The 25,000-nt window shown below is 42.8% G+C and overlaps 1 protein-coding gene across 1 annotated transcript; it reads right to left on the bottom strand.

The window, feature by feature from the left end:
- Positions 1-497: 497 nt before the first annotated feature.
- On the bottom strand, positions 498-24,999 carry LOC121307569 (spectrin beta chain, non-erythrocytic 1-like; the record flags this gene model as incomplete). The annotated part of the gene is made up of 25 exons (XM_041239768.1): positions 498-1,298; positions 1,686-1,728; positions 1,972-2,145; positions 3,201-3,535; positions 6,224-6,290; positions 7,130-7,212; positions 7,597-7,793; positions 8,948-9,032; positions 9,344-9,482; positions 10,115-10,359; positions 11,769-12,143; positions 12,492-12,696; positions 14,632-14,762; positions 15,474-15,752; positions 16,471-16,560; positions 16,856-17,068; positions 17,851-18,114; positions 19,071-19,217; positions 19,304-19,394; positions 20,063-20,265; positions 20,740-21,496; positions 21,816-21,953; positions 22,260-23,130; positions 23,862-24,012; positions 24,796-24,999. Coding segments are annotated over 25 exons (5,679 nt in total), but the record flags the coding sequence as incomplete, so codon positions are not given.
- Position 25,000: the final 1 nt, after the last annotated feature.

Consider the following 25,000-nt stretch of genomic DNA (forward strand, 5'->3'; position numbering starts at 1 on the left):
AACACCCTGCAATTCAAAAGCTAGCACCATTTTTTGTTCTTTGAAATAAAATGTACTCAAGTAGTTTTGTTTAATTATGAGTGCTATTATTCTTTTGTGGTTAATATATTAGATTGAAAAATGCTGACGTAATATTGCTTAATTTGAGGACTAAATTGTAACCTGCAAAACAACCAAAATAGACAAACTTTCCTGATCTATCTGAAATGCTGTGTGGTAAAAAAAAATAAAAAATTCCAGAAATGCACCTTCAAAAACACCCACAAAATAAATGTTACATTAGAAGGTGATTTTGGACAATGACTCCCTAACCAAGAAAATCCAGAGGCATGCTTTCCCAGACCCCTTTAATATCCTACACCAGGGGTCTCCAATCCTGGTCCTGGAGGACCGCTGTCCCTCCTGGGTTTTGTTCCAGCTGTACTCTAAATTACTTAATTGGTAAGTTTCTAATAAGTGCTTAATTGGTTCAATTATGTAATTTAGGGTACAGCTAGAACAAAAACCAGGAGGGACAGCGGTCCTCCAGGACCAGGATTGGAGACCCCTGCTCTACACAGTACAGTACAGCTCCTAGATAAGAAGCTGAGCTGCATTTGAATGGTAACACTGAAAACTGCATCTCAGCGAGGCCAGGAACAACATTTACAGCGACATGCCAATTTAGGTGCTTATAGTACAGTATTGCCGTTACAACCATTTAATTCTCTTTAAAATTAATAAGGCAAAATTAGTAATATAATGAAAAAAGAAAAATACTGTACGTAATCAATCTTTGCTTAGAGCCATAACACATGCAGTCACTTTTAATAATAAAAAACTTCTAATAAACAATCTTTGGTTGTTGTTTTGTGAGTCTCCATACATTTACCTTCAAACAGCAACAAGTGCACTGCAAGGTGTCCACGGTTCGTACTGCATGTTTACTATCTCCGTATTAAATCATAAACCTTAATAATAAAAGATATGTTGTTCATCTGACCAACCTTTTCAAATACAAGATAAAAAACCTCTTCCTATTTTAATATGTGCACCTTTTGTTATCAATGTCCTTTTTTGGTGTTCAAAAAGAGCTACCAGAAGCTATGGTGTCTGGTTCTCTCTCTCTATTTCTTCTTTGCGAAGGGGTTGCTGAATCTTTTCTCCTTGTCCTTCTTGCCACTGCCGCTCTCTCTGCTGGCTAAGGTGGAGGGCTGGGTGGGGAGGCTTTGTGCCCTTTCCTTTGTGCTGGGACCCTGGGACTCCCCCTGCTGTGGAATCGCATTCTGCACAGCCTGCACCCAGCTCTGTAACTCCTCCTGGTCATACACAACACAAACTAGACATCAGAACCAGAGCATCATTCAATCTGCATGCAAGGACTCACTTGGAAGGTGATATTTTCAGACCTGTGCATGCATTACCACTTTTCTTAAATCACTATACAAGCTTTACTGAGGAATGAATTAGTTAGTAGGGTTGATAAGAAGTAACACAGAGACTGTGTTGTTGCTCACAACTTGGTTGTGCAAAAAAAAAAACAAAGGTACAGTGTTGAGAACCACAGGGCCCCCAGTGACTGTTCTGTACTCATGCTGCAGCGAAGAGAACATCAATTGTACAGCTTTTTATTTATTGATCAATTTTCACATTCAGTTGCACGGTATGGAGTTTCCTGCTCTTCTCAGCAACTCACAGCAACTCACCTCGTCTTTGCCCTGGAAGAGGTACTCGCTGCCATCGTAAAGTCTGTAACAAAAAAGAGTAAAGGGAAATTACCCAACAGCTTGTTTCCAGAGATATTCTTGTTAAAGAAAGGGCAACTGAAGCACGTGAAACACGGTCACCTGCAGGCACTGCAGCTGTTGAAGCAAGAAGTCAACAATTTCAAGCAATTGCCATCAAGTTGCTCTCAACTCTTTTAATATTGTCACTTAACCTCTTCATATTTTCTAAGAGTAAAGATGTATCGAAATGTGAGTTGATTCTCACCGCAATCTGAAGACATGCTTCTTCTTCTTGTAGTTGGGTAGGATTTCACACGCTGCATTTCTGAGTGAGAGAGGGTCTTCACCGTGGTAGGTGATGCCGTAGCTTAAATTCTTAGCATCTTTATAGCAGGAAAGTTCCTCAGGTTTCAACACACAGTAGATGTTGTTCCAAGACCTACAAGAAGTAGTGATGACTTACAGCTCTCTGCAAGCGGGCATGGTCATTATTATCGTGGATTAAACTATTTAAACTTATTATGCGTCCCATAACTAACATATTCAAAACTCACTAATGCAGAGTACAACAGGTATTTCAGGACACTTGATATTCTATTGCCCTTAAGAGTAGTGTTATCTAATCCAACTTTCTAATCCATTGTCTTACCTCTTATTATCACTAGTCACATTATCACTGTTGCTTTGCTCTGAATACCTTTTTTCATACTTTGATTTCGGCTATGCAGTTATTTCAGTATTTATCACACAATGCCATCACGTGATCACATACCACAAAACAGAAGTTTATTATCATTTTTTAGCTTTAACATTTCAAATCTAAAAATTGAAGTAAATTCAGACAAAATTCTTGGAAGTGTTTCCTGGGTAACCCTGTGAGAACTATGGTTGACAAAATGTTCACATTCTGATGAAGGTTGGTGTGTAGTTATCCCATCAGAACAGAAATTCCTAATTTCCAAATTATCTGATGTTGGCATTTAGGTAGTTTTGCGATGGTAAAGACTGTATATCTTTATGGTGTAGTTCTGGGGGGTGCCGTAGAAGGCACCGGTGTGTTGGGCAGTGTCTCTGAAGGCAGTGGTGTGTTGGGCAGTGTCTCTGAAGGCAGTGTTGTGTTGGGCAGTGTCTCTGAAGGCAGTGGTGTGTTGGGAACTGTCTCTGAAGGCAGTGTTGTGTTGGGAATTGTCTCTGAAGGCAGTGGTGTGTTGGGCAGTGTCTATGAAGGCACCGGTTTGTTGGGCAGTGTCTCTGAAGGCAGTGTTGTGTTGGACATTGTCTCTGAAGGCAGTGCTGTGTTGGGCATTGTCTCTGAAGGCAGTGTTGTGTTGGGCAGTGTCTCTGAAGGCAGTGGTGTGTTGGGCAGTGTCTCTGAAGGCAGTGTTGTGTTGAGCAATGTCTCTGAAGGCAGTGGTGTGTTGGGTGGTGTCTATGAAGGCACCAGTTTGTTGGGAAATGTCTCAGAGTGTTGGAGAAATGCACAGAGCTGGCTACCTGTTGGAGGCTCTCTTGTCAGGCCCCTCAAGATCATGCTTGCGCACCAGGGCTCCCTCCAGCTGCACGGTCTGGTGTCGCTGGGTCGGGGCGGGGAGCGTTGCTGCTCTCTCTGGCTCAGTTGGGGCAGGCAGCAGCAGGGCCTGGGGTCGTTGGGTTGGGGCAGTCAGCGCCTCCGCTCTCTCAGCCTCAGTTGGGGCAGGCAGCAGCAGGGACTGGGAAGGTCTCTGTACCAAACTCTCGTCCAGCTCCGACTTATCTGTTCTTTCAAAAGAGGTGTCTTCCGAAAACTCTGTGCCATTTAACAGATCGGGCTTCTCTTCAATCCCTGACACCTGGCATTGACAGAAATAGCAAGTCATAATCAAGACATGGATTTATTAGTTGCTTTACTTGTTGGGATAGAACTTGTGTCAAGGAGATATTGTAACAAGTAAATCCTACATAATACTGTAACTGCAGCTTCAGTATTGGTTTTGAACAACGATTCGTTTTTAGAAATGTCTTAAGTTTTAACCCTTTAAGGTCAAATAAAATGATGCTAACTTTCTTATTTTTGCAATGAGGTGCACAAAACAGGGTTTAAAATTTACTGACAGGTTGGATCTGCTCATCCAAATGGTCAGTTTCCTTGTGATACTTGATTTGATTTGAGATACTCTCAAATGTATTTTAAAAAGAAACTGTTTGAACAACTGCTCAATTCCTTGTGAACCTTGGGATTTAATCCGATTTAATTCAATAATATGGAGATCAATCCCAATTAGGGTGACCACCTGTCTGTAATTGGACAGAACAGTCCCTAAATGTAAAGATCAAGCCCTGGTCCCAATAACTTCGGCACGGAATCTGTCCCAGATTCCTGGACACAGTCCCGTTTACAGTGAAACCATAGCATAACTGTTTGGAGCAGAGCCCTGCTCCTGCCACATCACTTTGCAATGCCTTACACCCCCAAGATGACTGACACATTGGATAGCCAATCTAAGACATAAAACGATATAGTCCCACTATCATGTGACTTTTTACACTCACAACACAAACAACAGCAAACAAAATACAAGTTGTAGATATTTTAATTTCAATGTTTTCTTTGTTTATGCGAAATGGCTGACTGTAAAAGTTGAAGTGACACTGATAGGGATACACCGGTAAAGGGGAGACCCTTATACGGGTAGGCATGCTCCACAAAAGAAAAAAGTAAGCACCCATGCAAATTCAGAGAGGAATGGATTATGTCATACACATGGATAAAATTGCAAATGATTCAACAAGAGTTTTTTTTTTTTTTTATACACATTTTTTAGAAAATGATATTAAGTGGCATTCAAAGTTGCTAAGTTGATAATTCATTTTGAAATACTGTTATCAAATATACAGTATAAAAAGATAGGTGTCCAGGCTTTGCATTTTTGCAGGTGGTCACCCTAATCTCAATATCAGTTTTGCCTTCACACGGTCTCTATCTAGGCCAGTGGTGCATTTTATATGATGCCCTCTTAACATACATTTTGTTGCATTTTATCCCTTTAGTCATAGTGGTGCCCCTCTTACTGACTCTCCGCACCCCTCTTTGTGCACCTCTGATCTAGGCTATGTATAAAAATCACATATAATTATCTAAGCACTTCTTTTTTATATGACTTTCCATTTTGAATACAAACAAATCAGTGGCCAGAATTGTTACAGTGAGCTGGAGGAATTGCACGTAGACTCCTATGAAAAGGACATTCTACTTTATTGCACTGTAGGAAGTGGATAACTTGTTTATATGTGAAAGGACATCAGTATTAAAGAGCTGCCCAAATTGTACAATTCCCCCAAGCACTGATTCAGCAATATTCCTACAAATGTAGAGAGTGCACTGCAAACACACACAAAAAGATAAAGCAAACCCCAAAAGCACACCTCACTGTAACAGACTAAAGATAGTTCAGATTATCTGGCTTTCCAAACAGCATATTCACATATTCAACCAATCAACATCACAGATGTTTTAAAATCTTGGTACATCATATCCTGCGTATGAATTATGGAATCCTGTGCATAATTCTAAAGTTAAAAAAAAAAAAACATTTCTGTATAGTGCCAGTTCCTGGGTACAATCTTTGGTTTTGTGATTTCCAATCAGTTTACACATTGTATGTATGTAGGCACATCCCTAGCGGCACAAGATGACATTGTGATGACATTTACAATAAAAGATCTGCTACACATAACGTATTCACTTATCATAGAAAGGGCTGTTATCCTGTTTATCCCTGCTGTTCCCAGCAGTGTGAAATATCAGGGTTATCTTAACTGATGTCTTCTTGCTTAGATTCATTCTGTATCAGTGTCTGTTTGTCATCACATCCTGTGACTTTTTAAAACTTCAGTGCACCCCTGCGGCCAAAATAGACCTCTCAGAATCATGTCTAATCTAATCTCAAGAGTAGAACTGAATGAATGTGTTCTCTCTTATATCCACTAGGGGTCAGAGTGTTGCAGGGTGTTTGTACGGTTTAGTTATGAAAGTCACCAGGATATGATGGCTAAAATAGATAATGGTTGCTGAAACAACAAGAACAACACTTTTACAAAAAGTCTTTCCTGCCCTGGTAATTCCCACAGGACCACCCAAAAAAATCCACTTTTACTTGAAAGCAAAATTCCAATCATCTAACAGACAGCACAAAAAGACACAAGTGGTACAGTAACCCTGTGATCCCCTTTACAATCCAGAGCCTGTCTATTCTGGAAGTAGGCATGATTTGTCTGCCAAGAACCAAGGTAAACCTGACGGTGCAGTCCAGCACAGAGTCATGTGTTTTTTCTTTCTAAGTTTATAATTAACTTAGAAATGTTGCGTACCTACACACGTCTGTGGCTGTGATATATCTACTGTGCAGTGAAATCCTTGTTTAGATAATGCAAGTCAAGTCAACAGGTTTTACTGTACTATAAGAACGACACTGTGCTGTACTGTTTTCAATAATTATATAAACATCTTAGAGGAAAAACAGTTTTGCTTTAAAACTGACCAGAGTTTGTTCTTCTGCGGTGTAAAACTGGGATGAGTCTCCAGTGATATCCCTCGTGTCTTCCAGCCTGTTGACAAACACGGTTTTGGATTAACCCTTTGTATACGGTAATGTACAGCTGGTATGATTCACATGGTATAAGGCTGTCTACTTACAATTCAAGCTAATTTGTAAAGCAGACCCCTGAACCTCCTATATGGAACACAACTGTCCTCTCCTGAACACTCTGGGTGGACAAGTTTCCATGACTGAAATTACATTGTCAAAACAAAATGTACTGCAGAATCTGTTACTTGCACTGACCCAAGTGAAAACGATTTCATTCATTTAGTTCCTTTTAGTATTTATTCATTTTCGATTCCAGCTTGGGACACCTGTGTAGAACAAGTATGGGGGTCCCACATTTCAATCAATGGCTCCAACAAAAATAAAAAATACCAATAAAATGGGACCAAAAAAAGGAGAGAGGCTGCTCTTCAGTGCATGCTCAGTGACTGGGTTGTGTTTGAGTTCAGTTTGTAAGTGAGGAGCTGTTCTTCAGTGCATATTCAGTGACTGGGTTGTGTTTGAGTTCAGTTTGTAAGAGGAGAGTACTGCTCTTCAGTGCATGCTCAGTGACTGGGTTGTGTTTGAGTTCAGTTTGTAAGTGAGGAGCTGTTCTTCAGTGCATATTCAGTGACTGGGTTGTGTTTGAGTTCAGTTTGTAAGAGGAGAGTACTGCTCTTCAGTGCATGCTCAGTGACTGGGTTGTGTTTGAGTTCAGTTTGTAAGTGAGGAGCTGTTCTTCAGTGCATGCTCAGTGACTGGGTTGTGTTTGAGTTCAGTTTGTAAGTGAGGAGCTGCTCTTCAGTGCATGCTCAGTGACTGGGTTGTGTTTGAGTTCAGTTTGTAAAGTCCCGGGCTCACCTCACTTCTTGCTGCTCCTCAGCCTGATCCCTCATCATCTGCTGCACTGCCTGCTGCTGTTTCCGAACCTCCAGCAACTCCAGCTGCACACACGAAGCCACAGTGAGTACAGCCCACACAGCAGGGTTATTAACACACAGAACACCCGAGAGAGAGGTGTGTGTACAGTGGCTACATTGCACTAAGCAAAATATAAATAGATGCACACTATATCCAAAAAATATATATTGCATATCATGTGTTTTAATTACAAGACCTAAGTGGGTGGTGCAACAAACATTGCATTTTAAGGTAATTTCAGTTCAGCAAAGTGTGCACTTCAGTAGATACACCATCTGCTGGACACTGACCATGTTGCAGCTAGTTCTGTACAATAAGTACTGTAGTTGTAGGCTTTGAGTGGATAATGTAATTCCCTTTGGTGCACTATAGGTTTAGTTTCAAAAACAGCACATTGCTTTCCTTACTGTTGTTAGCCTCTCCAGTGCAGCTAATCTTTCCTCCCAGGTTGCTGTTGACTTTTCAAAAGCTTCGTGTCTTTTCAGTAATTTCTCCACCTCGGCCACAGTTTGGCCATAATCTTGACTGGCAACGTAGGGTTCCTGTGCGATCAGCCAAGCCTCAGCAACTGAGGCATCCCTGGAGAACTGACAGACCTCCAGCACTGCCGGGGGTGGGGGGAGAGTGAGAGAGTGAGAGAGAGAGAGAGTAAAAAACTACAAACTCTACTGGAGAGAACAATTTAAATATCAAAACAAACTCCACCTCTAAAGAGAATACACCCTGGCAGAACATTGAACTCTCAAAGAACCACAAAAACAAACACCTATTAACCAAATACAGAATCAGTGACCACAGGTTGGCTATTGAAACAAGCAGACACAGAGCACAGTGGAGACCCAGAGAGGTGCGACTCTGTACCCAGAGACACAGTGGAGAGATTGAGACTGAGACCCACTTCATCCTCCACTGAGAGAAGTGCAGAGAGCTTACAGAGAGAGAGAGAGATACTCCCTCAGGCTGGCAGACAGAATAGAGGGCTTTCTGCTCCAGAGCCAAGAGGAGAAACTGCAGGTCTTTCTGGGGGAGAGGAGAGAGGGAGCAGTCATAGCTGCAGAATTTGTAGTGCTCTGTTATAGGGGCACATAGTAGATGACGCCGACACAAATATCATTGTTTATTTCATGTCTGTTGTTTTGTGTTTAATGCAGTGTATCATTGGCAGTACTTGTTCAATGTGTCATGCCAATAAAGTATTTTATCTATCTCACTCATTTGGCTGTTTTGACCTTGGATCTCTGATATCACTGGACACACTTCAATCTGTTCAAGTGTAGTCAGATGTTTTGTTAACTCTTATGTGTTTTTTAAGTTATGCATGATATTTACTTATTTCTTCCATTCTATTCCATTGCAGGACTTTGCTCCAACCAGAGCCTTACTTAGATGATCTTGAGCAGGGTCATAATTAAGGGCATGGCTGGAACAAAGTCCTGTAATTGTATAAACTGGACTGGAAGAGCCAAGACTGTCTACCCCAGTGCTATACAGTAAAGTTATAAGAGTGAGTAGTGATGTTTTTTGTTTTGTTTTGGGACGAGATCAATACAATGAAGTATAATTTGCTCCAAATAAACTAAATTGTTCCAGATAATGCTGCAAAACGTGGAACAAGCAACTCTTTTTATATGCTTCAACATTGTTTGTTACAAGACTTGCATTTTAGACAAAATAACTTGTTTCAAAGAGACACACTGTTGAGTATCCAGTGTACAGTGATGTATCTCTCCAGTGTAGCGCAGTACAAGCACAACTCACACAGACGCAGCCAGTCCCATCTGTCATCCCATTTCACCAGCATCTCCTTCTTTTTCTCTGTCAGCTGGATTAGTTTCTCTTTAATCTGTAAACACAGGAAGTGCGAAAAAAAGAACAAGCTCTAAAAATGCAATTGTGTGTACATTTCTACCCGCACATGTTATATGGATGGGAAACCTTGCTGAAAATATATGTTTAATGTAGAAGTTGTTTAAACCCACAAGGTTAATTGCATTGTCCAAAATGTCCCCAGCAGTGTGGCTCATCCTACACGACTCCAAGCTGCTAGATCCTTTTTAGTTAATTGACAGGCATTAACCATTCCAGGTACAGAATGCCAGGACTTGTAATGATAGGAGCTGGAGCTGCACAATAGAAACACTTCTACACTCTCACCTCCTGTGAAGCCTGGTGTTTACGTGCTAACAGCGCCATGCCCAGGTCCACACATGCACTGAAGCTCCTGTTCCTCGCGTCCATCTCAGCTTTAATGCCCTGGTGATATTTCATTAGTAACTCCACCGAAGAGACATCCCTGCAAAAATGGAATATAGTCCATACATTAACCATACATTGGGTTTTTATTGAGCTTGACATGGAGAATGTGGATTTAATAAGGGACAATGGCACTGACCTGCAACAGGCCCCATGAGCACTTCCCTTCACAGCTTTGCCAGCAAGCACAGTTAAATTACATCCCGTTTTCACCCCAATTTAGAGTTCCCAATTTGAGAGCACCAGCTCTTCACTGCTTCCCACGTACCAAGACAGGCGTTGCCTCCCTCAGATTATAACTTTTTCCAGGATGGGAGGGGTTGCTTTCATGATAATGCAGGCCCCTCAGCTGGCCCCCAGCCAAGAACTCCACACGACCAGGATTCAAACCAGCGAGCTCCTGGGCATAGAACTCAGACTGCACTCGTGCGGTAGTGTCTTTACTGGAGGAAGATCCACATACCTCAAAAGCCTGAGCAGTACCAGCTTGCCATCAAGTCCTGGACCTCTCTCAAACCAATGCTGCTAAATGGTCTGCTGGTTTTGTGACATAGGTTATTGTCCACAGGAGGGCTAAGTTGAGACCAATCTCATTTCACTTGGTACTTAACCTGGATTTAACCCAGGTCTCCCGAGGAAAGGCCCCCTAAAGTAGCCTTCTCCTTGCCTCACCTTGGCTTCTCCTGAGTCTCAATTTGCCTGATGATGCTCTCCATCCAGGACATGAGGTCTCGCACCATGCTGAAGAAGCGGAACTTGTCAGCTGTGTCCACAAGCCTCGTCCGGCGGCCATCGCAGGCGTCCAGCAGTGCCTTCCACGCCTCCACCACCTCGTGCTCTGTGCGCTGGATGGCATCGGCCTGGTCCCCGACATACTGAGCATGCAGACGGGCTGCACTGTCCTGGAACTGATGGACCTGCGGGGCGACAGGGGGACCTAATGAGGGGGCTCTTTTAGTGAGACACTCACTCAGCAATCGCTTACTTTACTGTCAATCAAAAAGGTATTCAAAGTTAAGTTAGTTAAAGTTATACATATGGCATAATACCACAGTAGTGACATTAGAAAGTCCAGGTGGTCACACCAAATATTGATTTGATGTAGATTTTTCATCTGTTCACTCACTTTGCATTTTGTTAATTGATAAATATAATCTATTAACATGTCTATTTTTGAAAGCATTCTTACTTTACAGCATTTTTTCACACCTGCCTAAAACTTTTGCACAGTACTGTATATATATATATATAATATATAATAGATATATATATATATATTATATATATATATATATATGACTTTCAAGTGGAAACTCTTTGCTATTCATGTTCAACAAGATTCTGAATCCTGTTATAACAGGACGCAGTACAGTACATTAATGCACTGCACAGCCTGAATAGAACGACTGGTTTAAGTTGAATTCAGCAGGATGACTTTTTCATTAAAATGCATTACCTTAAAAGAGTAAGTCACTTGTCACAATAGCTTTAAGCAGAAAATAAAACAATTGTCAATAGTCTCTTGTATAAAAACCTTGACTCTCATCTCGACTCGCTGGGAAGACTGTTACCTCCTTGTTTACCTAGCCTGTAATGATCACTTAAAAACACAGAGGTGCCCATAAGTATCGACACCCTCTATTGATTCCCCTGATAGCATGCACAGAGTCAGAAATTCAATTGAATGTTTTAGCAGGGGAAGGAAACACCAATGTCTTGGTCCATAGCCCAGACAATAGAGCATAGCTGGAACGAGTTAAAAAAAGAAAGTTAATTAGGGTTAAATGAACTAGTAACAGCACATTCTGATCATCTCCGAAAGCACAGGGAGGCTTAAGGGAATTTTGGTGTGATGTTTGAACACACTGTCCTAATTTTGTCCTGTTTTTTCAGTGTACATTTTTTGCACTGTTAATGAATCACCCTGTTATCTTTTTTTAAATCTATTTAAAGTGTTGTTTTTTTTACTAGTCAGGAGGACTGAATTTGAAAGTGCCCTTTGTTTCCGCTGTCAAGACAATCGACTCTTTTCGCCCACTAAATCTTAACAATTAATTTTACCAATCCTCTGAACCCTGGAGATGAGGCTCAGCCTGGGAAGCCTGGACTCATGGGGCGAATGACCAGCAGGTGTCACTGAATCATAATGGGAAGAACAAGCACTAACCCTCCCTTGTGTTCTCCCAGCCAAGCCAGCCAGCTTCCGCTCCATCAGAATTGGAACCAGCAAGCTCCTGATTGCATGACTCACCCTGTTTTCACACGATGGTGCCTTTACTGGGTGAGCCGCTGCACATGAACAATCACACAGGCAGACAAGGCGTACCTGTTTCCCAAGTGAGTGGATGTCTCGCTCGAAGGCTGCGTGCATCCTGTGGAAGGACTCAGCCATGCTGACGTCTCCGCCCACGTCTGCGGGCAGCTGCGTGTGCTTCTCCTGGAGCACAGCCAGCAGCTCCTTGCCATCATAGAAGTACTTGTGGAGGTCATAGGAGGTGGTGAGCAGCTGGGAGCGCGTGTCGATGAGCTCCAGTAGGTCCCCCCAGCTCTCGTTCAGGTTGTCTTTCCACTCTGCTATGGTGGCTGCCTCGCTGTGCTCCCTGTCGATCAGGCCATCTATCATGCGGTTCACACTGTCCACCCGCTCCTGCCCAATGCTCCCCGTGTCCCGGGCAAAGTCACGGAACTTGTCTCGCAGTGTCTGAAAGAAAGAAATCAGTATTGTTGGGCACAATCTGGCTAATGTTAAATACTGTGATATAATCATTACATTTTTTGGGGCATTTATAACACTTAATATACTATTCTGCACGAGAAGAAGAAACAAATGACCTTGTATAGATAACATTTAGACAATCAGCCAGTAAACACCTTAAACAGTGCAAAGATCTATTTAGTGTTAGTGGCTACTTCTGAACAAGCTGAGCATGTATTTTCTTGTGCATTCTTTGTCATGTTTTGTAAATGTTAGAAGTGCAGTTGGACTTAAACAAGTTCAGGACAGAGGCTGGTTTGTGGCAGGGCAGCTGATGTTTCACAAGTTGCTCACCGTGACGTGGTCAATGTCCTGCCCCATTTCCTGAGACGAGGCCATCGTCTCTCTCTCTGTGATCCACTGCTCCAGGTCCTCCACCTCCCGGTTCAGCTGGAACAGGTAGTATACGTGCTGCAGCTTCATCCCGCGCTCCTCTGCCAGCTCCTTCAGACTGGTGTATTGCTTATCTACCTGCCCCTGCCGCCGGAGAATCTGCTCCCTGAGAACAGAGCAACAGAGAGTGAACCCCTTCTAGAAGAGCACTGAGAACAAGAGCAGCAGAGATTGAACCCTTTCTAGAAGAACTCTGAGAACAAGAGCAACAGAGAGTGAACCCCTTCTAGAAGAGCACTGAGAACAAGAGCAGCAGAGACTGAACCCTTTCTAGAAGAACTCTGAGAACAAGAGCAGCAGAGTGAACCCCTTCTAGAAGAGCACTGAGAACAAGAGCAGCAGAGACTCCCTTTCTAGAAGAGCACTGAGAACAAGAGCAGCAAAGTGAACCCCTTCTAGAAGAGCACTGAGAACAAGAGCAGCAGAGACTGAACCCTTTCTAGAAGAGCACTGAGAACAAGAGCAGCAGAGAGTGAACCCCTTCTAGAAGAGCACTGAAAACAAGAGCAGCAGAGACTGAACACCTTCTAGAAGAGAACACTGCATTCAAAAGTATACTGCTATGGCCAAACATTTTGCATCACCCTGTAGAATTAACTAATTTTGCTTTATAAAGGTCTAATGAAGCCTTCTGAATAATGTTACGTTAACATGTGAGATTTCAAAATCTAACAATATATAGTAATACTATTATGGCTTCAGTTAAACAAAATATCTACATTATGCTAATATCATTAAAAAATGATTTTCCTTTTTTTTTTTTTTTTATGTATTTGCAATCCTAAATTCTAGATGATGCTAAACTTTTGGCCAGAGCTGTAAACTCAATTTAAGAATAAATGTATGGGTCTGAAACGTATGGGACTATAGGCTAGATTTTCTAAATTTCCCATGTAATACATTTACTAGGGAGCAGGCACTTTTCCTCTGGCTTGCCCATAAGGAAAAATACAAGTGCATATTTTTAATAACTTCTATCAAATAATTTGTCTTTCCATTTGAAAATAAATGCTGGTTGATCAGTGTTACTTACTATTCTAAATTGATTAACTCTATAATTCATGCTCTGATCTCATAGTCAACGTCTGGCTTAATGTACCTACATTTAATAAAATGAAAGTATTAGTTTAGATTTAATAAAAACAGTCATTTCAAATCAATTCAAAGAACATTTAACTATTGCTCTCCCAGACGGCTGTGTCTTGCTTTGGCACGACTCCACTCACTGTGCATAATGTTGAACAGGTTATAACGGTGAATCCAGACCGTTTCCAAGATTCTTCCCACAGACATGGGGCCACAAACTATACTAGTACTGGTACTTTAGATATACTAGTTAGAATGTTTTTTATAATAGGCTTTTTGTAATTGCAGATATGATCAAATTGCATTTTTTTCAGCGCTTGATTATTTCTGTGTATGACAGATGGGTGTCTGAAAATAGATGCAGCAGGTGAGGTGGATGCAGCAGGTGAGATGGATGCAGCAGGTGAGGTGGATACAGCAGGTGAGATGGATGCAGCAGGTGAGATGGATGCAGCAGGTGAGGTGGATGCAGCAGGTAAAGTGGGTGCAGCAGGTGAGGTGGATGCAGAAGGTAAAGTGGGTGCAGCAGGTGAGGTGGATGCAGCAGGTGAGGTGGATGCAGCAGGTGAGGTGGATGCAGCAGGTGAGATGGATGCAGCAGGTAAAGTGGGTGCAGCAGGTGAGGTGGATGCAGCAGGTAAAGTGGGTGCAGCAGGTGAGGTGGATGCAGCAGGTGAGGTGGATGCAGAAGGTAAAGTGGATGCAGCAGGTGAGATGGATGCAGCAGGTAAAGTGGGTGCAGCAGGTGAGGTGGATGCAGAAGGTAAAGTGGGTGCAGCAGGTGAGGTGGATGCAGCAAGTGAGGTGGATACTGTTTGCAATACTTGTAATAAAATCCCGATTGGCCTTGTTAACATGCATGAGAACCAGGCTCCCGAATGAGGCCAGTGTGCATAGCTGCAGAGGTTCTAAAGGCACCAGTGTTGGGGAGCCTCTGGGTCGTTCGACTGCGTACCCCTCAGGATGGTCCTGGGCCAGCAGTTTCTGAGCCCTGTCAGCCAGCTGCTTGATGGAGTTCTCGTAGGTACACACTGCCTGCTGGAGAGTCAGGTGCCTTTTCAGCATCACCATGGCACTCTGCTCATCCTGCAGAAACACAGCAGAAATCAATCAATCAATTAATCAATCACTCACTCACTCAAGGTATGAATGGAAGATAACATATTATCAGCAACACTCTGACAAGGGGCAGGGACTATTGGTTTGAATTTGTTTAACGTCTTAAATTTTGTTTCATAAATGTTGTTTTTTTTTCTGTTTGTTTTAAACATGCACACCTTCATATCAGTGAAAAGCTTTAGGCATCTCAGCCTCTACACCAATTCATTACCATGCTCAGTTTAATCAGAGTCGGACACCCCAAGATGAATGGGTCATACTCTAAAGTTATGCTGAAATATTGTCTGTGTAGTTTCATCACATTCACAGTACATGCTTGCGGCCACTTCCACAGTCACACCTGTACATAGATAGGTCTACCGTACACTGAAAATCTGGAATGGAAAACAGATTCACCATCACTGTATTCACTGCCATTCCACATAAACACATAGTGCTGAATTTAGAAAACTAAACTAAATATAATAAATTAAATGTCAAACGTTTTGACTAGAAGTCTTTGAAGACATTGAGAAAGACTTCTAGTTGAAAATGTATGCCACTGAATGAAGTTCTAGTATTTCTAAATATGAACCTCCCTCCCTGTTGCTTCTAGGCTTTTCCTGAAGGTTGTTGACAGCCAGCTCCACATTTCCAGTGTGGAATAACCACGTTCCACTCCTGGTAACTCAGTCCTACCTTGGGCTTTTCGTCAGCGATCATGTACAGCTCCTGCTCTCCTATCCAGGCCTCTGCTTCAGCAGCATCCATGTAATACTGCTGTGCATCGTTTGCTCCGCCCAGCCGCCCCTGTCTCTTGGCAGTCTCCTCCTGCAGCCTCTTCCAGATCTCCTGCAGCTCCCCCATCTGCTTCCGGATCCCATCAGAATCGGGGTTCCCTGCAGCAATGATGCCCTCGCCTCTCTCCAAGACTTCGGCAACACGAGGCTGGTGGCCCTGAATCTCCTTCTGCAGAGTCTGAAAGAGTATTTGATTAGATCAAGATCATTGTCAGAGCTATTACAAATATTGGAATGTAATTATTCACTCTGACAAGATCTAGACCAGGGCTGTCCACTTGAAGTCTCTAGAGCCCTGTAGGACTCACTGAGCTTTACAATGTGGCTGCTTTGATTTAGAAGTAGAGTATCTAAATGGGTTTGAAAAGACTACAGAGACAATTGGTAGTCTTTAGGAGAAGCAAATACATTTTGTTCAGCTTTGATCTAGACTGCATCACAGGCAGAAACTTTCATTCTAATAATGATGAAGAGAAAGAGCAGCCATCACTTACTTGTGGTTCTTCTTGCATGTGAACACTTCTTCACTGACAATAGAAATGGGTGCATGCAAGTCCCAATTGGGTGTTGTTTAACTTGGCTTTTTTTTTCATCTTATAAGTAAATTTTGTAACCTGGCCCTGTTTACAGATATGATCTTATCTTTATACAGCGGATCCTGTTTTTACAAATTTGTTCAGATCTATGTGTGCTGGAGAACAGCATGATAAAAGCACAGCAAAGTGGAGTAAAGCATCGTGACAGCATGGTAAAGCACAACAGGATAAAGAGCAGAGATATGAAGATCCCAGAGTTCATAATAAAGTTCCTAGTTGCATGAGGATGGGGATATAGCACTCCTCTATGGCACGTTGTTGTTTGTGCAGCAGGGTCAGATATGACCTCACTCAGTTCACCTGATTCTTCTTCATCAGTAACAGCACGGATTGCATGTTGTTCCCATGGTCCGTCGACGTGGCGAGCGGCAGCCTCTCTTCTACCCACAGCTGAAAAAGAAATGTGGATGTTTATCCAACTGGATCGGTTTACTGTTTTTATTGCCTACAGCTTTAAAAAAAAAAAAAAGTATAAACCTATTAGGTGAAAAACATGTAACACAATTAAAAGTGTTACAAAATAATGAACTAATACATGACACAAAAGCCTCTTTATTAATTAGTTTGATATAATAGGCCTTCTCATTTGTAACTGTTGGGCATTATTTAGATAATTAAAATTAGAAAGTCAGTATGTACAGATATTCAACATGGTTCTTGTGGTTTTATTTTCAGGTTTACTCACAATTTCGTCGGCCAGGTCACGGTAGAACTGGTGCACTGCCCTGGAGGCCTGCAGCTTCTCTCGTCTCTGTCGGAGGGGGGCCAGCAGGTTCTGGAACTTTTTCTCCATGACCTGGGCATCCCCGCCTGTCTGCGACCCATCCTTCTTCACAGGGGCCTGGGTCAGCAGCTCTACCAGCTCCCTCTGCCTCTCCTCCACCTGCTTCTCCGTCATCTGGGGAGAGAGAGCAGACAGGGGTTTGAGAACACATCTGTGTGTATATTATATAAATTATATATATATATATATATATATATATATATATATATATATATATATATATATATATATATATATATATATATATATATATATATATATATATATATATATATATATATATACACACACACACACACACACACACACACACACAAACACACACACACAGTACATTGCAATGAGTCGTTGTAAGTACTGAAAAGTATTGTTGTAGCACTGGTTAAGAAACATTAAGGCTCTCCAGTGCCAAATTCAATCAAGCGTTCCTGGAGTGGAAGAGGCTGCATATAAAATAAAGAAAGTCTTCAAGTTGATGAAACCGATCTGTTGAGTTGTTTGTCAAAAGTTATCTCCTAAGACTTGTGCAAAATGATTGCACATGCTATGACAGGTCCCCTAGAAACTGTAATTGGTCCAGAGTATGTCAGTACCTACAATCAAGACATTTGCTTGCTTTATGTATGGTTGCTAATGTTTATACCTTGGACTGATGTTAACAAATGCATCATTATCAAGAGTGTAAGGGTATTCAAGCTATTCATATTTAAAAAAAAGACAGGAATCAGGACTTTACAGGATATTCAGTTGCGTTTATAATGCACCTAAAATTAAAAACAGGGGAAATAGAGTTAAAAATCTATGCACATATAAAGGCATACGAGAACATCTCAGATACAGTATACCGTTAAAAGAAAGTGCAACATTGTTGGTTGAGGACAATGGTGGCTTCTCACCTGATGCTTCTTCAGCAGTATGTTGGCACTGGTCAGATCCTTCCCGTAGTCCTCAGACTGCAGCTGCTGTGACAGGTCCTTCAGGCACCTGTCCAGGTCTGAGTAGCTCTGCTCCAGCAGCTCCGAGCGGTTGGCGTCGAACAGCCTCTGTGCTTTGTCCTGTGTGGTGGACTCCAGCTCATCCCACAGCCTGTGCACTTCATCCAGCCTCTTCGAGACGAGGGGTGTAAGCTCCGGCTTCGCCAGCATCAGCTGCTCTCCTTCCTGTCAACACAACACACAGAGGCCATGTTGCCATTGGCGCCAGGAACCCACTCTGTTCCAGTGCCAAACTGGGGCTGTTTGCTGTACACAGCCAGTCTACAATCCAATCTGCAACCAGACTTTCCACAAGGGTCAAAGGTCACCAGTGTGTATCACTTTTTGTTGTGGTTTTTAATGATGTTATTCTCTTCCTCTCCAATTTAGAATTCCAATTGCATTCCTTCACCTCAGCCACCCCACACAACAGCTCAAGAGAACTAAAGGGAGCACATTGCCTATATTCAGCCTTTGCATAATTCCCATTCATAAATGAGTTCACCTGCCAGTACAGGAGCTCACAAAATGTGGCCTTATCTAAGGCCACTGAATGCAGAGAGAATTTCTTGTAACAAATTATTACCATTTCATTTATTTGCAGTACATTGGTTAAGAGGTTAACTATTTTTTTATTGATATTATTATTTTAGTTTTTTATGCAAACTGTTCTATGTAACCGTTTTAGTCAGTTGTCAGTTTTAGTTTAAAAAAGGTTTGGTTTGGTTTCTAAATTACGTCACATTGTTTTGCACTGTGCTGGTCTTATTAGAGAGGTAATTTAACAAAGGGTTGATAGATTTGGGACTGGAGATGGTGATCTTAATACTGAACAGAGGGGAGACCTCAATACTGAATACAGGGGAGACCTTAATTCTGAATAGAGGGGAGAACTTAATACTGAATACAGAGGAAACCTTAATACTGAATACAGGCTTGACCTTAATACTGAATACTGGGGTGACCTCATTATTGACTCAATAGGAGGAAATTGATTGTCTTTACTGTAAAGTGATCTTTTTGTATTGCCCTGATAATAAAATGAATTGATACCCTCAGGGTTCAAAAGAATGTAGTCACTCAGCACTAGTTAGGTTTCTACACACTAGACCACATTACATTGACTACACTGCCTGTTTTACCTGGTCGATCTTGTCCAGCCAGTCTTTATTGGAGGCCAGTTCTGCCATGAACGCTTTGTGCTTCTGCCATTTGCTGTGGAGATTGCGGGCTTCATCATACGAGGTGTCCTGTGCCGTCAACATCTTTTCATTGATCCAGAAAGTAAGCTGGAGGAGGAAACAAAAGTACAATCTAGAAACGATCCGATCTGTCAGCCACACCACTGCCCTAGACAGCCCCATGCTCAACTTACATCCTGGGTGTTTTGCAGGAAATGCTGCAGGTCACAGTTGTCTTTCAGTTTGACAGTCACTTCCTTAGCTTTCCTCCGATTTGTGTTGTACCTAACAGAACAGATGAAAAGCAGTTACAGTCTCCATACAGCACTAACTGTGTTCCGGCTCCTCAATGCTTCATTACAAACATCTACAGTAGAAGTACTTTAAGTGTCAACAGAGTAAGAGTAGAATGTTTTAAAACAATTACAAACCACTTTGGATGAAAAAAGGCACTTATGTGCTATGTTCAGTGCTAGGACAGATCAATATTCAACCTAATGGAGGTATTTTGCAGCGTGTGCATTTGGGGCGAAGAGTGTGCAATAATTGCTAGATATTAAGATGGATATAATGCAAAGAAGAGGGGAGGGACACAGAACTAAAACACCATCCATTCCACCGTCAATTGTTATGGCAGCAAGGTGTGTGGGAAGAAATCCACCGAAAAGTCTGGTCTTCAGAACGACCAATTTTTTGTGTTCTTTAGAATCATCAGTAATCTGGATAAGGAAATATGCCAACAACTGACCAAGGTGTGTCAGCCCATTGTAGATATAATGGACTTGCAACAGGGAGCTTCCAAACATTGAAATAATGCAAAAGACAATGTGTGAACATATCTTCCATTGATAGAAGTGTCACAGCCCAACACATTCTAGGTGGGTGAAAAGCAAGTTCTCTACGTAGAACACAAAACGATAATAAAAGTGGTGGATTTGATTTTTGTTCTTTACCTGTCTTCGATGCTGCTCATCTTGTCTTTGACTTTTCCAGAGTAAATGTTCCTGCTGTCTACTAGATGCTGCCCGCCGTCGATGGTGGCTACTATCTTGTCTTCATTGGCGTCCATGGTGTTCATGAAGTCCTCATGTTTTCTCAGGGCAGCTTGTGCCCCCTGCAGTGTGTCTGGCTGCTCAGTATGAACCAGGATGTACTCCTGCAAGAATTAGAGTGACAACGTATTGGTGTTAAGACCTTGCCACAATAAAATGCATGTCATTTTAATGACCTCTTCCTATTTCTATATTTACATATTTTGTATTATGCCAAAATTGTCTCATCTGCTCACGAAGAGCCAAGCCGGTCTTTGTTTCAGTCATGTGTAAACACGGCCATAGTCAACATGGAACATGAGTATCAGCAAGGCTCCTTCTTGTGACACTATTAGTATTATTTTTGGGGTTGATTTGCTTTGTTTTCAGAGACACAAGAAATGTAAACTTGTCAAACAAACACATACATAAATATTTTTGGAAACTCATGTCGTTGCTAGATGACAACAGCTTCACATGCAAAGGTAAGCCCAGCATTGCTACATTATAATATGCTTATGAGAGATAGGAGATGTTTTAAAAGCCTTGGTTGTTACATGCGGTGCAGTTTACCAGCTCCCTCCTGCTTAGTCTACTACCTGGTTGTTGAGGATGGACTCTGCTTGCTTGGCGTCCTTCATGAACTGCTGGAACCCGAGGCCTTGCTCCAGGAAGTTCTTCCTGCTGTCCCACATCTTGTGCAGCTCGTCCCAGCCGGTGTCAAGGCCTCTAAGGCGCTGCTCAAGCTGCTGGTACTGGGGGTCTGTCTCCCCCTGGGTCACCCCAGCGCCCGTGTTCTTCACCTTGTGGTAGTCCTCCTGGTGATGGTCGACGTCGTCTTTGATGGCGTCGTGGAGGCTGAGCAGCTGCTCTGCTTCAGGTAGCGAGTTGGGGATCTCCTCGGACGCGATGGCTTTCTGCGTTTTGAAGAGCCAGGCCTGGAAGTCATCCAGATCCTGCAGAAAGTTCTGCAGCTTGCTGACCTCTCCCAGAGAGTCCTCCCGGTCACTCAGAGTCTGTTTCAGGTCGTCCCAGACTCTGTGGAGCTTCTGCTGTCTGCCCAGTATGTCCTTGGCGTTCTCCGGATGTTCGGCTGCCAGACGGTCTGCCTCAGCCTCCAGGAACTTGAGCTTTGCCTGGATGGCGGCCAGGTCCCTCTCGATACCGTACAGCTTCCTCTGGATGGTGATGACGGCGGCCAGGTCGTTGCCCAGGTCTTGAGTGGACTCCACGACGTGGGTCTTTTCCAGGATCCAGGTCTCTGTTTCGTCACACTCCAGACCGTAGTTGTGCAGGCTGAGGGCAGAGTCCACGTTCTTTTTCTTCTCGTCCACCAGCCTTTTGAACTCGTCCCACCTAAAAACAACAGTGTCAACAAAATGGCAACACATATCTCACCCCAGTTGCTCTGCATTTCTGTGTATGAGAAGGTATTCAGATCAGTAACTGCATGCAAAGGTGTCAGTTACTTTTTGTGGTTGCAGAATCATGTAATTAGATTAAAATAAGAGAACAAGTTTGTTATCTTTTACAAAAGCCTACCACAGCATGCTTTCACACTGTTTTATTTCCTATAAAAGAATGCATGTGTTTTCATGGGTGAGGATGCTGACATTCAGATATACAGAGCTGGTGAACTCCCAGTAAGGTGCCACTGAGACTGGCTTGTCCGTACCTCCTGTTCAGCCGGTTCTGACACTCCTTCACCTCTCTCACGCTGGGGTGCCTGCTGTCTTCCAGCTGCTTGGCTGCTTGATTCACATCAGTAACTCGAGTTTCCACATTGTTAATTTCCTGGCCCAGGATTTCCAACCTGCAGAAAAACAGAACCAACAAACAAAACGTTAAAGTGATGATGCCACAAGATCTATAGACATCTCTATAATGAAAGGGACTGTTCTCTTAAATGTATAATTCACAAACACTACTCTGGTTTAGCCGTTACAATAAACGTTTTTCCTACCACAACACTAGAGAGTAAAAAAAGGTACTGCTATATCTAGTTAAAGCAAATATTTAGTATCTAGGGACAGTACAGCCAGAAAGCTAAATGATTGATTGAGCATCTGAAACCAGGGTCAAGCAGTATCCCCCCCAAGTATTGCCCTGTATGAATTACCTGTTCTGTACAATCTCCAGCTCCTCCAGCTTCTCAGGAGTCTCCAGTCCCACCAGCCACGTCTTCTTCTGGTTCATCCACAGCTCGCAGGCGTCCGTCTCGTTGAAGATGGTGTAGAGTGCCAGGGTGTCCTGGAGCTTCTGCCTACGCCGATCGGCCAGAGACAGTAAGTCGACAAACAGCTCCTTGATGTCCTTCAGCCGGCGTTGGATATCGGGTGTGCTCCTCAGCTCGTCCGGCAGGCTGTCCGCTTGCCTGATCAGTGCCTCCATGGTCCCCCTGTACTTTATGGCCTCATTCTGGAGGTCTCGGTGCTTCTTGGCCAGCAGCTGGGTTGAGTACTCATCATGGCCCACATCATCGCTGGACATGATGCGGTAGGTGTCTTGCAGCCAGGCTTTGAAGTCATCCGCGTCCCCCTGGAACTGGAAGAAGTTCTGTGCGTCCCGGAGGTTTTGTTTGCGGAAGGTGGCCAGGTCTTCCAGTTGCTCCCACTGCCGCAGGATGTCCTCGTTTCTCTCCTTGATCTTGGGGGATCCGAAGTGCTTCCCTTTGACCATCTTCTCTCCTTCCTTCGCTGTCTGCTGCAGGTGTGCTCGGCGGGCTCCGAGCTCATCCTCGAACGCACTGTGCTTACTCTGCAGGATCATTACGCTGGTCAGATCTTTCCCATAGTCCATTGTGGAGAAGATGTGCTCCTTCTCTTTGATCCAGCTCTCAATTTCATCCATTTCCCAGAAGTAGTTCCACAGTCTTCGGGACTGCTGGAGGCGAGCTTTGCGCTGAGCTGCCAAGGCACAGAGCTCCTGGTAACACAGATCCAGGTGCTGAACTCGGTCCTTGATCACCTGGGGATCGCACGGCTTGTAGCCTGGAAAACAACAAGCACAGTTAGCCCTTCAGTGCAGTTTCTATTGTTATCCCTAACATCCTTAAACCCAAACATGTAAGGCAATTGATACATGTTGCACAGACTCAGACTGCATTCAAGTTTCTAAACCTTAAAATAAAATAAATAACAAATTGAAGCAGCGTCAATTTTATTTTCTTTTGGCACACAAAAGTTTGACAACCAGCCCTTCATAAACATCTTGTCTGTCCCCAAAGATGTGAAAGCCAGGTTTCATAAGAGAGCTGCAGACAAGCATCAAATTATCGTCTTCCATCAAGGGTATATTGTCATCTAACAATTGTTGACAGTTTTCCAGGAATTTAATTTTTCAAGCCACTCATAAACCATAAAAAAGTCTTGCTGATATTCATCCTTCAAAAAAAAAACATACTTTTACCTCTGAAATATCAATTATCAAATTAAAGCAAGTTAGATGGGAAGATCAGTTTTGATTGAGTAACTAAAGTTTTGAAGAGTTATGAAACTGTTCTACAAAAAATAGCAAGTAAATCCAGCCAGTATAATTAATAGTTAAACTAATACACATAATCAACACTTCAAATCTTTCTTCACAACTACCTCACTTGACAAAGCTAAAACATTTCTAAAATACGATATTCACGAAACTTAACTGTTCTAAAACAGTCTTGAAAGGTTAGGATAGCACTGGATAAGGTCAGGCTAGCACTGGATAAGGCTCTGCTTCTTACCATCTCCCTCTGTAAACCTGAGTGCTGCAGTGTTGGCCGATCTCACTCTTTCAGCCTGCACAGCGATATCCGCCTCTACCAAGCAGTGCTTCTGCAAGAGGTCCTCCACTTCTAACAGGTGTTTCCCAAAGTCAGGGGAAAGGAGGCGATCCTGAAAACCACACAAAACCAGCGCTCATGAAGAAGGCATGTCAGGGATGTGCACACTACAGGTACCAGCAGAATGCAAGAGAGCACCTCAACAAGGCTGAAGGAGTCGTTCAAAAGGTGTCTGGACTGTGAAACTGCAATAAATCATATAGGCAATCAGGAACAGCATTACAGCAGACTCCCGCTAATCCAGAACAGCGGGGGGCACCCCCTGCTCAGATTCTTGATATGTTTGGGATCCTGATCAGAATCTGTACCATAATAAAAATGTCATAGTCTTTATGTTTTTGCTACTTCTATTTCATCAAAAAATCTGTGGTAATACAGTGACAGCTGTAAATGATTTAAATACTTATCATAGAATTATGATATTGAAGTTTGGGTTCTATCGCTACTATCATCTTGCACCTAATTATGAACACAGCGTGGTTCAGATTACAGGGATATTTTGAATTCAGGTTAGCAAAAGTCTAGTATTTGAAATAGATCCTTGTAACAGATATCAACACCGAGTCAACCAGTCGGTCACCGTGATCTCTGATGCCTTCACAAACGTGAGCTTGAGGAATGACAGTACCAAGTTTCATCACAATTGGAAGAGTAATGGCGCTGATGATATAGCATAATGTACAAGTGCGAGAGAGGTGGTGAGCTTCTATCAAACAGCTACATGCAGTGATACATTGTTTGATTGTGTGAATGATTAATTGACAATGTCATTTTAATCTGACTCATCAGAGAGATCCTAAACAAAATGCTTGATCTGTGCAGTAACACTCTGTACCTTCATGTCATCCATCCAGATGATGATGTGCAGCATCTCCTGGAAGGTCTTTTGCAGGGCCAGGTTCATCTCCAGCCTGGCTCTGCGTGCACTCAGCAGCTCCAGCAGGTACTCCCACAGTCGCAGGATGTTGTCCTTCCTGGTGTTGACGCGTTTGGAGTCGTGGTAGCTCTCAGCCTCCAACTCGTTGGACAGGGCCAGCAGG

Source organism: Polyodon spathula, chromosome 57 (genome assembly GCF_017654505.1).
Source record: "Polyodon spathula isolate WHYD16114869_AA chromosome 57, ASM1765450v1, whole genome shotgun sequence".
Taxonomy (NCBI): Eukaryota; Metazoa; Chordata; class Actinopteri; order Acipenseriformes; family Polyodontidae; genus Polyodon; species Polyodon spathula.